Genomic DNA, 14,618 nt, shown 5'->3' with positions numbered 1-14,618 from the left:
AGCCACCTTATAGTGGCTGAGTTGGCATCAGCCATTGTTCTCTTGTTGGTACCAAGTCATATTTCAGCCAAATTCAGCTGGGGGCTTTCTTAATGAATACATTTAGGATAGTGTATTGAGGATTCAGCCATCACTAATATCTCAAAGCATTTTGCTTTGATTTTACTTGCTTATAATATAATAAGCATTTTACTTGCTTATAATATGTTGAGTTTTACGGTTAATAGCATCTTCTGTACCCCAGACTGCTCTGTGATCATGCTGGAGTCAGTCCGGTGAAGAGTTTATATCTGCTTTAAACACCCACACCAACTATTTAACAGAGCACCGTGTTATAATCAAAGTCAAAGCCACATTTTTATAGTCATTACTCTCAACTGGAGAAACACCCTTATTTGATCTTTTCAAACAACTTTCTCTATCTGACCAAACGAGGGAGAACCAATAAAGTTAATGAGCTGAAAATGTCTTGATGTTTCTGTGAACACCAAGACACCCGATTTGCAGTACAAAGTAAACTTTGGCATACATGAGAAATTAAATTGTCTTGTTTTTCGCGACTACACACAGCTAAGGATCATGGAGGCTGCCCTAGTTGCCTCTTTGTCAAAGACGTTGCCATATTCCTCTGTTCGTATTTCTTCTCCTCCTGCATTAAACTGGTTTTACACTCACAGACCACAGGTGAGCCAGTTCCCTCAAAACTGTGATTGGTTCTCTTTTTTGGTTGAAAGACTGTAATGAAAACAGATTTCTAAAGTGTTTTAACAGTGGAAGCCAAAGTGATATGAAGTACCTGGATGTACTTTAAGAATCTTTATCCTAATAGAGAAGACAATAGCATAGCTTCACCTAGCTAGATAAATAAAAACACGTAGACATTGAGGAGAACAAACTGTTTTTTATTTGTTTAATTAAGTAATAAAACACAAAGGTAAAGTGTGCAGGGCTGAAGAGAAATGACGCAGTGATTCAAAAATTAAGTGGTAGTGGTAGTTTCTGTTGGCAATCTAAAGGCAGGTTATTTATTTGTATGGTTTATTTGTGTATAACTCTAATTGCTGACTGCACATGAAACTTTTACATAGAAAGTTGCCATTTTCTAGCCCAATATATCCCTTTTTTTAAGAAACAAAGTGTATCTTTGTTATTTAAAGTATGTTTGCAATTTATTTATTTACATATTCATTTATTTTTTTGCAATAACTTAAAAAAAGTGAAAAATCATTTCTGGATATTTTTTTTCATTTACTTTGGTTTTATTCACCAATTTCTTGTTTTTAAAACAAACAGCATTATTCATACCCTAAAAGATGTATCTCATAATATCCTGTCAGAAATAGGCATAACCCACAATAACCAGCACACTGATGGAGGTCACTGCATTCTTGTTTTGTGCAGAAGCCCAAGAAGAAGAAACCAGAGAGGGACTCAGCAAAAGCCAATGGATCAGAAACCACATCCAAAAAGAACAAAACCAAGAAGAGTGAGGATCTTCCAGAAGAGAGCAGCACTCCTGCAAAAAGTCAGTCCAGAAAGTTCTCTGTGTTTGGTAGTGTGTGTGTGTTTGTTTGGGGGGGGCAGACCATTTTCTCTTATCATCGTTAACCTCTCTTCATCCCACCCCCTCTCTCTCCATCTCCCTCTCTTTTCATCTTCACTTTCCGTGCCACCCCAGATCCTTTCTGACTGGCGCCTGCAGGTCCTCAAAGTCTTAGACGTCTGTCTCTCTTCTCAACCCCTGGCTATCAGTTGGCTCCATCACTTCCTGCATGATTATTCTAACTGCCCCTTCACCCAGCTGCCCCGCCTATCAGCACTTGACTCTTTATGCCCCCTTGAGTCTTTTCTGGCCTGCATCCATAGATCCTCCAAGACTTCACCTCTCCTCTTGCTTTGTCCTCTGTTCGACCCACCTTCCATTCTAGGCAGCGTTGATCACCAGATCTTCTCATCTCTTGGAGGCTCAACTTTAGCTACAAAACGTTTCCACCCTCCCTCCTGAAAAAACCCATAGAAACTATTAAGTGTTTCAGTTGGTTGTGTTTTGTCTTTTTTAATGGGTTGATCCTGAACCTAGAGCTGCATCATGACATTCTTATGAGTCATAGAGCCCTTCAGTAGACTCTGTGTTTTCCCCTTGGTTCTTTAGTACCTTTCACCCCTAATTTCTCAGCCTATTAATCAGCGCTGCTCACAGCACTGCTGCAGGGGATGGACCCCTCTACCTCACTGGACTTCTACACTGGCTAAGCCAAGGGGGATCACCATCTATTCTGCCTACACCCTGTGTGCTGCACTCTTTGTATTTTACCATAGAGGCTGCATCTCTCATGACCTGCCTAATTTCTTCTGCCCCAGCCCTCTGACTGTCCACCCTTCAGCTATATTCATCTTCCCCTATGATTTTACATTTTCTTCAGATATGGGCCCTTGTATTGTTCTGTTGGTGATTAAAATGGATCCCACATTTATTTTGCTTGGGATGATCACTCTCATAAAAAAACTAGCAACTAAGACAGTCAATGCAGATCATTGGCCAGGTTAAGTCATTAAATAAAAATTCAGTGGAATAATGTCAATATCAATTAATACATACAACCCATTTCCAAAGAAGTTGGGGCACAAATTGCTAAATGTAAAAAATAAAAACAGAATGCAATAATGCGCAAATCATTTAAACCCTATATTTGACTGAAAATAGTACAAAGATAACATTTCAAATGTTGCAGCTGAGAATTGTTTCTTGTTTTCTGAAATATATGCCCATTTTGAATTTGATTCAATTGCAACACATTTAAAAAATTGGGACAGGGGCAACAAAAGATAAAGTTGTGTAATGCTAAAAAACACTCACAACTAATTAGGTTACTTGGCAACAGGTCAGTAACATGATTGGGTATATAAAGAGCATCCCAGAGAGGCTGAGTCTTTCATAAGTAAAGATATGGAGGGGTTCAACACTCTGTGAAAGACTGCATAGGCCGCAAAGAACTTGGGGATTTCATTATCTACAGTACATAATATCATTAAAAGCTCAGAGAATTCAGAGAAATCTGTGCATGTAAGGGACAAGACCAAAAACCAATACTGGCTGGCTGTGATCTTCGGGCCCTCCAGCAGCACTGCTTTAAAAACAGATATGATTCTGTAGTGGAAATCACTGCATGGGCTCAGAAACACTTCTGAAAACCACTGTCTGTGAACAGTTCATCACTGCATCCACAAATGCAAGTTAATAATTTCAGAATTTTCATTATGAAACCAAAAATATGACAAAGGAGACCCTGAACTGTTGAGCAGCTAAAAACCTGTATCAAGCAAAAATGGGAAATATTTTACTTTCAAAACTACAGCAGTTGGTCTCTACAGTTCCCAAATGCTTACAGAGTGTTGTTAAAAGAAGAGGTGATGAACACAGTGATAAACATGCCCATCCCAAAATTATTTTAAAATGTTGCTGGCATCAAATTCAAAATGGGCATATATTTTTCAAAATACAAAAAAAATTCTCAGTTTCAACATTTGATATGTTGTCTTAGTACTGTTTTCAATTAAATGTAGGGTATAAATGATTTGCACATCATTGCATTCTGTTTTTATTTATATTTTGCACAGCGTCCCAACTTTTTTGCCATTGTGGTTGCATACAGTCAGAGGAATATACCACTGTTAAGGCTAACTTACTCTTGTGATTGATCAGATATAAAAGCCTCAATTAGAAAATTTAACTGCTAAGACGGCAGTGTTCAGGCTTAACTTTAAATTCTTTGAAGTGTTAGATGAAAAAGCTTATTAGTCCTCTTATCTGTTTCATTCAGTACATTTTCTTGTTGTTAATATTTTCAAGTTGTAAACCAGCAAAACACATTGTCCTTAACAGTAGATCACCCATGTTGGCTTGCTGGCTAGCATTAACACATTACAGCGAGCGAGTAGCCAGGTTTGCACAGAAAGAAAAACAGATAAACAGTTCCTTTTCAACCTTTAAAGTGTTAGATGGAAAAGCTTATTAGTCCTTTTATCTGTGTCATTCAGTACATTTTCTTGCTGTTAATATTTTCAAGTTGTAAACCAACAAGACATGCTGCCCACATTGGCTTGCTGGCTAGCATTAACACATTTAAACAGTTCCTTTCAACCACTTCATTAATATTTCAGACCACGACTGCCTGCAAAAACTGTAAACTTGAGTGTAAAAACATTGCAGAATAAGGTCACATAACCTCCTCACTGTGTGCTGAGTTAGCCAGTTCGCTAACTACAGCCCTCTAAAACCATCTGAACAGTCCACTTCACTGACGACTGCCTATTCAGCACTTCTGCTTAACTCGGCTCTGACTGTTTGAGCAATGCACTGCGGCTATGCATGCACAGTGGGTGTGCTTAGCATCTCCCAAATCAAAATCATCCACTTTACCTTTCACAATTTCCTCTCTCATCTTATAACCCTTGTTCGCAACATACTGCTTTCAAATGTCACCAGAAGGGCCAACTCAGATAGTCCATCAGTTTAACTGGTCAATTTTAACTTTTCCACTAAACCACATCCATCTCAGACACCCTAATATTCTACCATCTAACCTTTAGGCTGTGTTCAGACTGCAGGCAAATCGGGTTTGTTTCTCAGATCAGATCATTTGAGGCAACTGTCTGCTCTGTTATCTGCAAGCATTCAGATCAGATTTGTGTGTCCAGGCATCACCAGTCTATCTGCATGGGTTGCCGTGGTAAAAGCATAGGTGTCAGTAACTACGTACCAACACTGGCGACAGGGATTTCAAATGCGGATGCAGGAGAGAGGAGAGATGGTAGTGCATCATCTCACCCTCCAAACTCTTCAGAATTCTCTTCATAATCATGAATCTTTGGAGCTTTTTTTGAATGCCAGCATTTGACATCGTCACTGTTTGTCATGTTGCGAGTGACGCAAAAGACACTGAAATCTGATTTGAGTGTCCAGACTGAGACACATCTGTAAATTCAAATTTCTTTTTTTTTTACTGTCCAGACTATCAAAAATCAGTCTGGATATAATCTGAAAATACCAAAAATTTGGATTTGGGCTGGCAGTCTGAACATAGCCTTTGCTTGAATGTAGCTCTTCTGCAGCTCATGCACTCATACGGTTTTTACAACACTCCCTCAGAATCAGTTCTTGCTGGCAAAAGACTTCTGGACCACCATCTTTCTCCTCATGTAAGAGTTCCTCAGGAAGACTCCTTATACATCTGAACACAATACAGGTGTCCTCTGAAAAGTTCTCAATTTAACTCAGAGCTCTTTGGTGGAACAGCCCAGAACTCCAGGCCCAAGTTCTCTGAGTCATACAGTTTCCTCTCATAGTACAGCCACATGTTCCAAGTTGCAAACTGATTATTATTACAAATCAGAGCATGTTACATGGCATAAGCAATATACCTAATGCAGATTACTAATACATAATACAGATTACTAATGCCTAATCCAGTAAGAGTGTAAAAGATGAGATATAGGATTAATAAACAGACTTTTGTGTTGTGATTTATTAAATATGAAAACAAAAAAAAGATTTAATCAGAATTTTTTTTGAAGTCTATTATCCACTATAATAAAGATTAATTGAATGTTAAGATTGTATAAAACATAATCACATGATCATATCTATGTTTAGTCATTAAACCTGTAATGTACTTCATTTCTTATGCAACAGATGGAAAGATAGTAAAGAAAAAGAAAGCAGAGAAGGAAAAGGAAGAGCCAGAGGAGAAAGAGGTGAAGAAGAAGATGAAGAGTGCTCCTAAGAAGAAGAAAAGTAAGAGTGCATTTTCAGCTGAAACAGAAAAACCTGAAAAAAGTCACATGATCACACAACAGCAAACTAGCACAGGCAGGATTTCACACAGAAGGAAATTTGAAATGTTTTTATTTTGAACCTCAAAGTAGGGGGGTGCAGGGCACAATCTAATACAGTTTGGTTTTTGTAAAATAATTTTAAACATACTTAAGTTGGATTACTCATGTTTTTATACAAGCACCATGAACATCTCTGCTACAAACCAACACTTGAACTTTGTTTCTAGCTCCTAGCATTCAGTACAATTCCACCCAAAATGAGGGGGAGTGCAGTGTTACAGTTTAGCCCATGGGTGTGTTCATTGTAACAGACAGAGGGTCAGTTTAACACCTGCTAGAAAAGTCTGATCAATCAGTACAAACAAAGTTAATTTAGTATAATTACTTGTATAAAAACTTGTGTAGAAAATTGACTTACATGCCCTGAAAACACTCTTTAGCTCATATCTCTTTAAAATGCTGACCAATCACTTTGAATTTTGGTGGGAAACTGTGGCTAAGAAATGTTTTCAGAAGTTCACGCTGCTTGACCTTCTGTAACAACGTAAACAGTCTTTGTTAAATTCTGCCCTGTGTTAGGTTGTTCCACGCGCTCCCCTAATTCATCTAAATTTGAAATGACATTTTTTATTGTTACTTCACCTTTTTTTTGAAGAAAAATATAATGCTTTATTAATAATAATGTAGAAATTGTTTAGATAACAGTTTTTTGTCTCTAATTCAGATTCTGAAGATGAGGATGATGATGATGATGATGATGATGATGAGACGCCACAAAAAAAGACAAAGAAGAAGATCACCAAAGAGAATTCACCCACAAACAGCAAAGACAAGAAAGCCAGAGCTAAAGATAAAGGTCACCTCACAAACCAAACAGACCTCATTCCATATCGTCACCTTTCAGTTCTTTAGCAGAACCCATTATGAATTCTCTCACAATTCTCTGTTTTTACACAAACCCCCACATTTACTAAGACTAAAGTTTCAGCTCAGAATTTAAGGTTTAAAGATTCCAGAGAGAAACTGAAGAGGTTTCACTAAACAGAGAACAGATGTGCTGTCATAGTTTGAGGATCATGAATATACATGTTCTCTTTTAATTGGATGTTTTTACATGATGCTGTTTTCTGTATCACAAACTGTGAACTGATTCCAGTAAAACTCCATAAACTGTCATGTAGCTTAACATTTGATATTCTGGTAAAACACTTCAAATAGTTTATAGCTCCTCGGATGTTGTAGTAGATTTTTCTTTAAATGTTCGCTTATTTCTCTTTTCCAGAAAATAAAAGTGAATCTGAAAGCAAAGGAAAAGCAAACAAACCTAAAAATGAAGCTGCCTCCATGTTTCAGATAAATGGAGACAAACCGAACTTTGTCACCAAGAAAAAAGGTGAGAATAATTCAATTCATCCATCTAAGCTTTCATTACTGTATTTTTTTTTACTGGGTTTAACTCTGGGGTTAAAGCCAAACTAAGGTCGCAACACAAAACAAATAGACCAGCACAACAGTTTAATGCTCAAGTTTAATACCTTGTATTTTTAGACAATGCAGGTAAAAATCACAAAGATTTGGCTTTGGTCTGAGTTAGCTCCAACATAATAAACAAAACTTCTAAACCCCCATGCATAATGCTGAGGAAAATGAAGAAGCAGGATGCAAGTGAAGTTCCGTTGTTTTAATGAACATTCATGACAAAACAGTATCCAAAAAGCCGACAAAACAAACAACGAACACTACTAAGCAAATACTGAAACAAAGAAAATAAACAAGAGAAAACCAAAACAGGGCCTAACAAGCAAAAAGCAGTGTTAAAAATACACATAGAACTGATTAGAAACAACTGGGACTAATGAGAGTGCGGGGCTACAGACAACACACGTGAGATAGATAACAAGAAGGCAGGATCTGGGAAGAAACAAAGACCAGAACAACAACAAGCACATGGCCTATATGAAAAAGGCACCTGGAACAAGAAAACAAAGGCTAATACAGAGACTGATGGAGGCTTTGTTCACTCAGCAGGTAAAAGTGGCCCAAATCTGATCTTTTACTTCATGTGTAACACAGGTGTGTTATCTTTGTCAGTGTGAACAGATAAACACACTAAATCTGACATTTTCAGTTCCGACTTCAACACCTTCATATGTGGTGCTGAAATCTGATACGTATCTGATACATAGCAATGCGACTGAACATGCGTCATCATTTCACGCTGAGATGTGAAACATCTGGGCTGATGTTTCTGTACAAACAAAATTAGAAGACGCTTCTTCTAATGGCACTCAGCCCTACATGCTTGTGAACATTAGTAAAAGCTATTGCCAAACAAACATCATCCTGCAAGTATCAGACAGAAGGGAAACCTAAACAGCACAGAGTCAAACCACCAGCAGAACATCAGGTCTGGTTAGTGCTTAAAGCTGGTCCATCATTCCAGAAAAGCAGATCACAATGCCAGCAACATTCATTAAAATGAGCAGCATTATAAGCACAGCGTTTTCCAAGAGACGCTACGGGGCCACATGGTGAAACACAGTGGGCTGAACTGCATCACATCACTGTCACTTTTCAAAGTTAGCTCTTTATTCTGCAACCAATCGCAGCATGTGCTGAGATCAGCTGACATCTGTATCTCCACCTGAGAGAGACCAACAGCACCAGACCACAAATACAGCCATTTAACACAGCTATGATAAAGATAAAGAATACATGTAATCGTTCATGAACATCTTTGGATGTAACAATGCATCATAATTAATATTATGTAATGTATGAACACAATATTCAGTAAACTGTATTAATTTTATGACCACATTTGCGTTTAGTTGTGAAGTCAGACAGTGAGGAGAGCGAAGCAGAAGTTAAACTGAGTAAAAGCAGGAAAAAGCCCAGTGCCTCCAACACGGCAACCATGTTCCAGACCGGAGGAGAGAAAGAGAAGAAGAAGGAGAAAGTGAAGAACAACAAGAAAAAGGGTGAGTGATGATATTAATGAATCTGATTCATCGTTACTGTGATACTGTAATTGAGTTCACATGGAGGAATGCAGTTAGCATGCTAGCTTGAATAAAGAACAGTGCGCTGGTCTAGATAACAGGACAATAAATCAGCTGTCCTGAGAGCACAGCTTAATATCGTATCAACAGATCGCAACAGCATCATAAACAAAGAATTTAGCAAAATAAACCTGATAAACTGTCAGGGACTTTTACATTATCTATAGAATTGTGTACAGAATTACATAAAGAATTATGTATAGAACTATGGATGGATGAAGTTATGCATAGAGTTATGTATGAAGACATATAGAGAGTTATATATAGAGTTATATATGGAATTATGTATACTGTTACATATAGTTAAATATAGTTATGTATGAAGTTTTGTATAGTTATACATAGCGTTATGTATAGTTATGTATTGGATTATGTATAGAACTATGTACAGTGTTGTATATGGAGCTAACAGGGAAGGCTAATCAGAGTCACTGACGCAGAAACGGCTCTGCATCAGGTCACATTATTCGGTTGGAATTAAAATCTAACTGGCTACTTTTGGTGGAAATGCCTAATCATCATTAATTCACTCCCAGGTTCAGCAAAAGCTGATGAAAGTGAAGAGGAAAACGCCACCAAAAAGAAGAAAGGCAAAGGGAAGAAAGGCAGGAAAGTAGGTGTAACAACATTAATGGACATCTTTATTACATCCACATACAGAATAAATAGCAAGTTCACAAACACTGAGTTTAAACACAATCAAAGCATAACGTTCCGTCCTCAGGAAGAACGCCCTCCATCTCCAGAGGTGGAGTTTGATGATCTGGAGGAGTTCGTCCTGCGGCCGGCGCCGGAGGGAATGACTGTAAAATGTAAAGTGACTCGAGATAAACGTGGAATGGACCGAGGATTTTACCCGACGTACTACCTCCACCTGGACAATGACAAAAAGGTCAGAGCTCACTCGGAGTTCTGTGAACACGGATGAAGAAAACGAGCTCTGCAGTGAAAACACTCTGATGTAGTTATTAATGTAAAAGTGTGGTTTTTTAGGAAGTTTGTTTCTCTTCAGGTTTTCCTCTTGGCTGGACGAAAAAGGAAGAAAAGCACAACCTCAAATTATTTAATCTCTATAGATGCCACAGATTTATCACGAGGAGGTGACAATTTCATTGGGAAGCTGCGGTAATTACCTTCAAATCTGGAAATATACCAAATAGAAATATATTATAAAGGTGAATATAGCAGAGTGGATGCTGCCAGACAGAAGGTTTGGAACACACAATGTTCTTTTAAAAGATGTAATGTTTGATTTTCACTGTTATTTTTTCAGCTACGTAAGAAAAAACTCTGTTTCTGTCATGTTTTGAATATGGTTTTTCATTCATATTCATTTTGTTTTTGTTGCTTTTCCCTTTAGGTCGAATCTGATGGGCACTAAGTTTACTGTGTTTGATAACGGTCTGAATCCTGACCGTGCGCTCAGAGACCTGTCGAATGCCCGGCAGGAACTGGCTGCTATCATCTACGTGAGTAAGCTCCAGTCAGCTTTTGTTTTAGCTTTAATAAAAATGAACACTGCAGAATCTAACCAGGAAAGAGTTTTTTTATTTCCAGGAGACGAATGTGTTGGGCTTTAAAGGGCCGAGGAAAATGACTGTGATAATCCCGGGAATGGACGAAGACAGCGAGCGCGTTCCAATTCGTGCCCAAAGTGTAAGCTATACTATAATAATAATTATTATCACAGCACACACACACACACAGCCCCCTTTCACTCTGTACTTCAATGGTCAGGACCCCTATGGGTCCCATACAGGGCAGGTATTATCTGGGTGGTGGATCATTATCAGCACTGCAGTAACACTGACATGGTGATGTTGTGCTGGTGCGAGTGGATCAGACACAGCAGTGCTGCTGGAGTCCACTCAATGTGTCCACTCACTGTCCACTCTACTAGACACTCCTACCTTGTTGGTCCACCTTGTAGATGTAAGGTCAGAGACAATAGCTCATCTGCTGCTGCACAGTTTGTGTTGGTCATCCTCTAGTCCTTCATCAGTAGTCACAGGACACTACCCATATTATACCAGCTCTGTGGCAGGTATAAAAAAGCTGATCTAGATTTTGAATCAAGATAATCAAGAGAAAAAGATCTTATGGCTAAGAGGTTCATTATTGAAGCACAGATGGAGCTTCAGTCACAAAGGCTGCTTAGCTGTTCCAGGCTAAAGTGACCATTGCATTCAGATCTGTGGGAAAAACATCAGTAAACAGGGCTGGACATTATAGTGACATTCACATTCAGTGAGTGTAATCCTTGTGCATTAGTGTGATATGTAAAAGCAGATGTTCCTCAGGTGAGAATGTCAATTCAGGACTTGTTCAGTCAGCAAGAACTACACAGAGAGGGATATAACTGCAGAAACCCCTCATTACAAAGACCATCTGAGAGGACAGTGGAGTTAAATCCATCAGCTCTGGTCTACAGACATGTGAAGAACAGTGATATAGTCAAATGAGTCATCCTTCACTCCCCCCTTCTGATATGCTGTGGGGGGGCATTTTAATGGTCACTACAGATCAGTCCCGAGTTATTCTGACTGATCATCTTTATCCTATGATGAAACAAGATGGGGTGGTCTCAGTGCCCCCATCAACAGGACACAAGGGGTGCTTGAATGGTTTGATGAGGATGAAAATGATGTAAATAATATGCTGTGGCTTTCACAGTCACCAGACCTCAACCCAGCTGAACACCTGCAGAAGATTTTGGAGTGATATGCCTGCATTCTCCACTACCATCAACAAAACACCAACTGAGAGAAGAATTTTTAGAAAGATGTTGTTCCCTCCCTCCAAAACAGCTCCAGAGACTTGAATAACATATAACATAGAGCACTGAAGCTGTTCTGCAGCTCATGGTGGCCCAACAGCTCACTAAGATACTATATGTTGGTTTTTCCTTTGATTGTATGTATATACAATAACTAAATCAGCAGGATCCAGATTTAGGTTAGAGTCCAACTTAGACCTGCATAAAGAGCCAGCAGATTCAGACCTTACAGGGTCAAAAACCAACAGAGTCCAGGACATAAATTACACCCAATAGAGTCCAGAACTTAAACCTACAGAGTCCAGGACTTGAACTAAACCCTACAGAGTTCAGGACTTGAACTAAATCCTGCAGATTTCAGGACTTGAACTAAATCCTGCAGATTTCAGGACTTAAACTAAATTGTACTGAGTCCAGGGCTTAAACTAAACCCTACACAGTCCAGTACCTAAACTAAACCCTACAGTATTCGGTACCTAAACTAAACCCTACAGAGTCCAGTACTTAAACTAAATCCTACAGAATCCAGGACCTAAACTAAACCCTACACAGTCCAGGACATAAACTAAACCCTACAGAATCAAGAACTAAACCAGGCTGATTTACAAAATGTTTTTTTCCAATTCTTTTTTTTTTTGCAGGAAAATGATGGGTTATTGATGCGTTTTCAGAACAGACAGATGGATAATCTGATCGAGCTCCATAACAAGACACCTGTCTGGAATGACGACACAGCTTCATACGTCCTAAACTTCTCCGGACGGGTGACTCAGGCATCCATCAAGAACTTCCAGATCGTTCACAGCAAAGACAGTAAATATCCTGTTTCAGTCAGGTAGAAACTGAGACACAAATCCTGATAACCTGATCTTTACTCCGAAAGAGAGAAATACTTTATATTCAGATGAGATCAGCTGTTTAGTCCAATATTTAATCTGAGCTTTATCCTTAATCTGTGTGTAAACCAGGTCCACATAATCTACAAAAGTTAAACATGCTAAAACCACTAAAGAGATTGTTACAGCCTACAATTGCTAACAAGCGTTTTCATTCAGTAGAGTTCTCTTTCAGCATGATTCACATTTAGCAGAATAGCTTTTTTTTCATGCTTGAAAACACACTACATTCAGTAAGCACAGCGTCCAACAGAGAAGACATCAGGTGTGATTTTGAGGAGAACATGTAGACCAGAGAGTTCAGATCCAGCACACCTGGCTCAGATATTCAGATGCTCCTGAAGGCCTTCTTTACCTGGATTAGGTGTGATAGACCACAGTTTCAATTAAACTTTGCAGGGTGGAGCAGGACTGGACACATTTGATCCTAAATAGTAATAATATTCCATTCAGTGTTGAGGAACATTAATGTGATGTAATGAGTTTTAAAAAAGTCTATGCAAAAAAAAGAAAAATAAAACATAAAAACAGCTATATTATTAAAATAGCAATACTTAGAGATTTATAGATTTATTTTAAACAGTGGATGTGCTGTAACACCAGTAGTCATTAGTGTTTCTGTTGTTATTGTTTACAGACAGTTATATCCTGATGCAGTTCGGTAGAGTATCAGAAGACACCTTCACTCTGGACTATAAGTATCCGCTGTGTGCCGTCCAGGCATTCGCCATTGCGCTGTCCAGCTTCGATGGAAAACTGGCCTGTGAATGAAACCAAACACACACAGAAAACAAATGAACAACAAATAGAGAGAATAAAACAAAGAAACAGGATGGTTAAACACGCAACCTCCACGTCCAGCGCCTCCAACAGCAGCGCCTCGTCCACCTTTCCTCAGATTCCTGCATTCTTTCATTTGGTTGTTTCATTAGTGCCTGATTCTGAACCAAGCTCCCCAAGGACAGTGTGTGTGTGTGTGTGTAAGAATGTGTAATACACTGTTTTGTTCAGTAACACTTTATTTTGATGGTCCACTGTAGATGCTTAGTCTGTCTAACATTCAACTAAATGTCTATTAAATGCATCCAAACTTGAAATTGAGTGTGAAAAATTCTATTAAACTGAACCCTTAACTGCAACTTTAGCCCTAAATTTAAATCTAGTCCCAAACCCAGCCGTCACCCTAGTGCTGTTGATAATCAACTCTCACCTGAAGGCTTCTTAGTGATTTAAGTATCTATAGATCATCTATTTATAGTAATCTGGTGCCCTCATGCAAAAAGAAATTAAATGGAATTTTATCAGGTGAAAATAAAATGAACGGAACTACATAAACAAATTTGCAGTAATATCGAACAGGATAAATAGCAAAATAATTAAAGCAACCATTAAGATTTAATTAAGAAGGGGAAAAATAAAACAGAACCAAGAAAAAAAAACAATAAATAACATTTCAATGTAAAATGATGAAGTGGCAAACTAAAACAGTCAAGTAAAAGGATTATAAAAAGCAAGAAAATAAATGAATAAAAAAACACTACAAGATACATTGGACTGTGTTTTGCTTTGGCTGCCTGTATTAAAGTGTGTTACCTGTTTGGCCTGGACTGTTCCTGACTGTGGGATTTTCAAATAAAACTCTGATCTTACTGTTTTTGAGTCTCCATAGTTACACTAAGAGGTCTAGGATGATCTGCAAGGAAAACGACATAGAAGAGACATCAGAGCCAAGAAGAAAGGAGCCAAAATAATGGAAGGCCTTATGGGAGAAAGTGCCACCCTCAGTACAGCCGAGCAGAACACGATTTTTCCTCTCCTGCCTTCATCACATGCTTAAAGAACTTGACTGACAACTTCTGGCATCAACTCTAAATTACTGAATGGAATCCTGAAACCTGGAATCAAATACATTAATGTCTCTATGAACCAGCAAAACACTGTAAAGTCACTTCACATTCAGCTGAAGTAGCAGTAACTAAAAACTACCTCCTGTAAAAATCATATTGAGGTAATTGCAGACACACAAGCAAGTCTACTGCTGGATCCTCT

General features: G+C 38.4%; 1 protein-coding gene across 1 annotated transcript; it reads left to right on the top strand.

The window, feature by feature from the left end:
* The first annotated feature begins 5,767 nt into the window (after positions 1-5,767).
* On the top strand, positions 5,768-13,773 carry tulp1a (TUB like protein 1a). Its single transcript, XM_036591667.1, has 11 exons — positions 5,768-5,794; positions 6,560-6,691; positions 7,118-7,228; positions 8,667-8,816; positions 9,434-9,510; positions 9,622-9,789; positions 9,910-10,022; positions 10,258-10,366; positions 10,455-10,553; positions 12,315-12,486; positions 13,207-13,773. Exons 3-11 carry the CDS (start codon positions 7,180-7,182, stop codon positions 13,338-13,340), a joined length of 1,071 nt encoding a protein of 356 aa, XP_036447560.1. The 5' UTR covers positions 5,768-5,794; positions 6,560-6,691; positions 7,118-7,179; the 3' UTR covers positions 13,341-13,773.
* Positions 13,774-14,618: the final 845 nt, after the last annotated feature.

The sequence above is a fragment of the Colossoma macropomum genome, unplaced genomic scaffold (assembly GCF_904425465.1).
Source record: "Colossoma macropomum unplaced genomic scaffold, Colossoma_macropomum, whole genome shotgun sequence".
NCBI classification, from domain to species: domain Eukaryota; kingdom Metazoa; phylum Chordata; class Actinopteri; order Characiformes; family Serrasalmidae; genus Colossoma; species Colossoma macropomum.
This window is presented reverse-complemented; position numbering and strand designations above follow the sequence as displayed.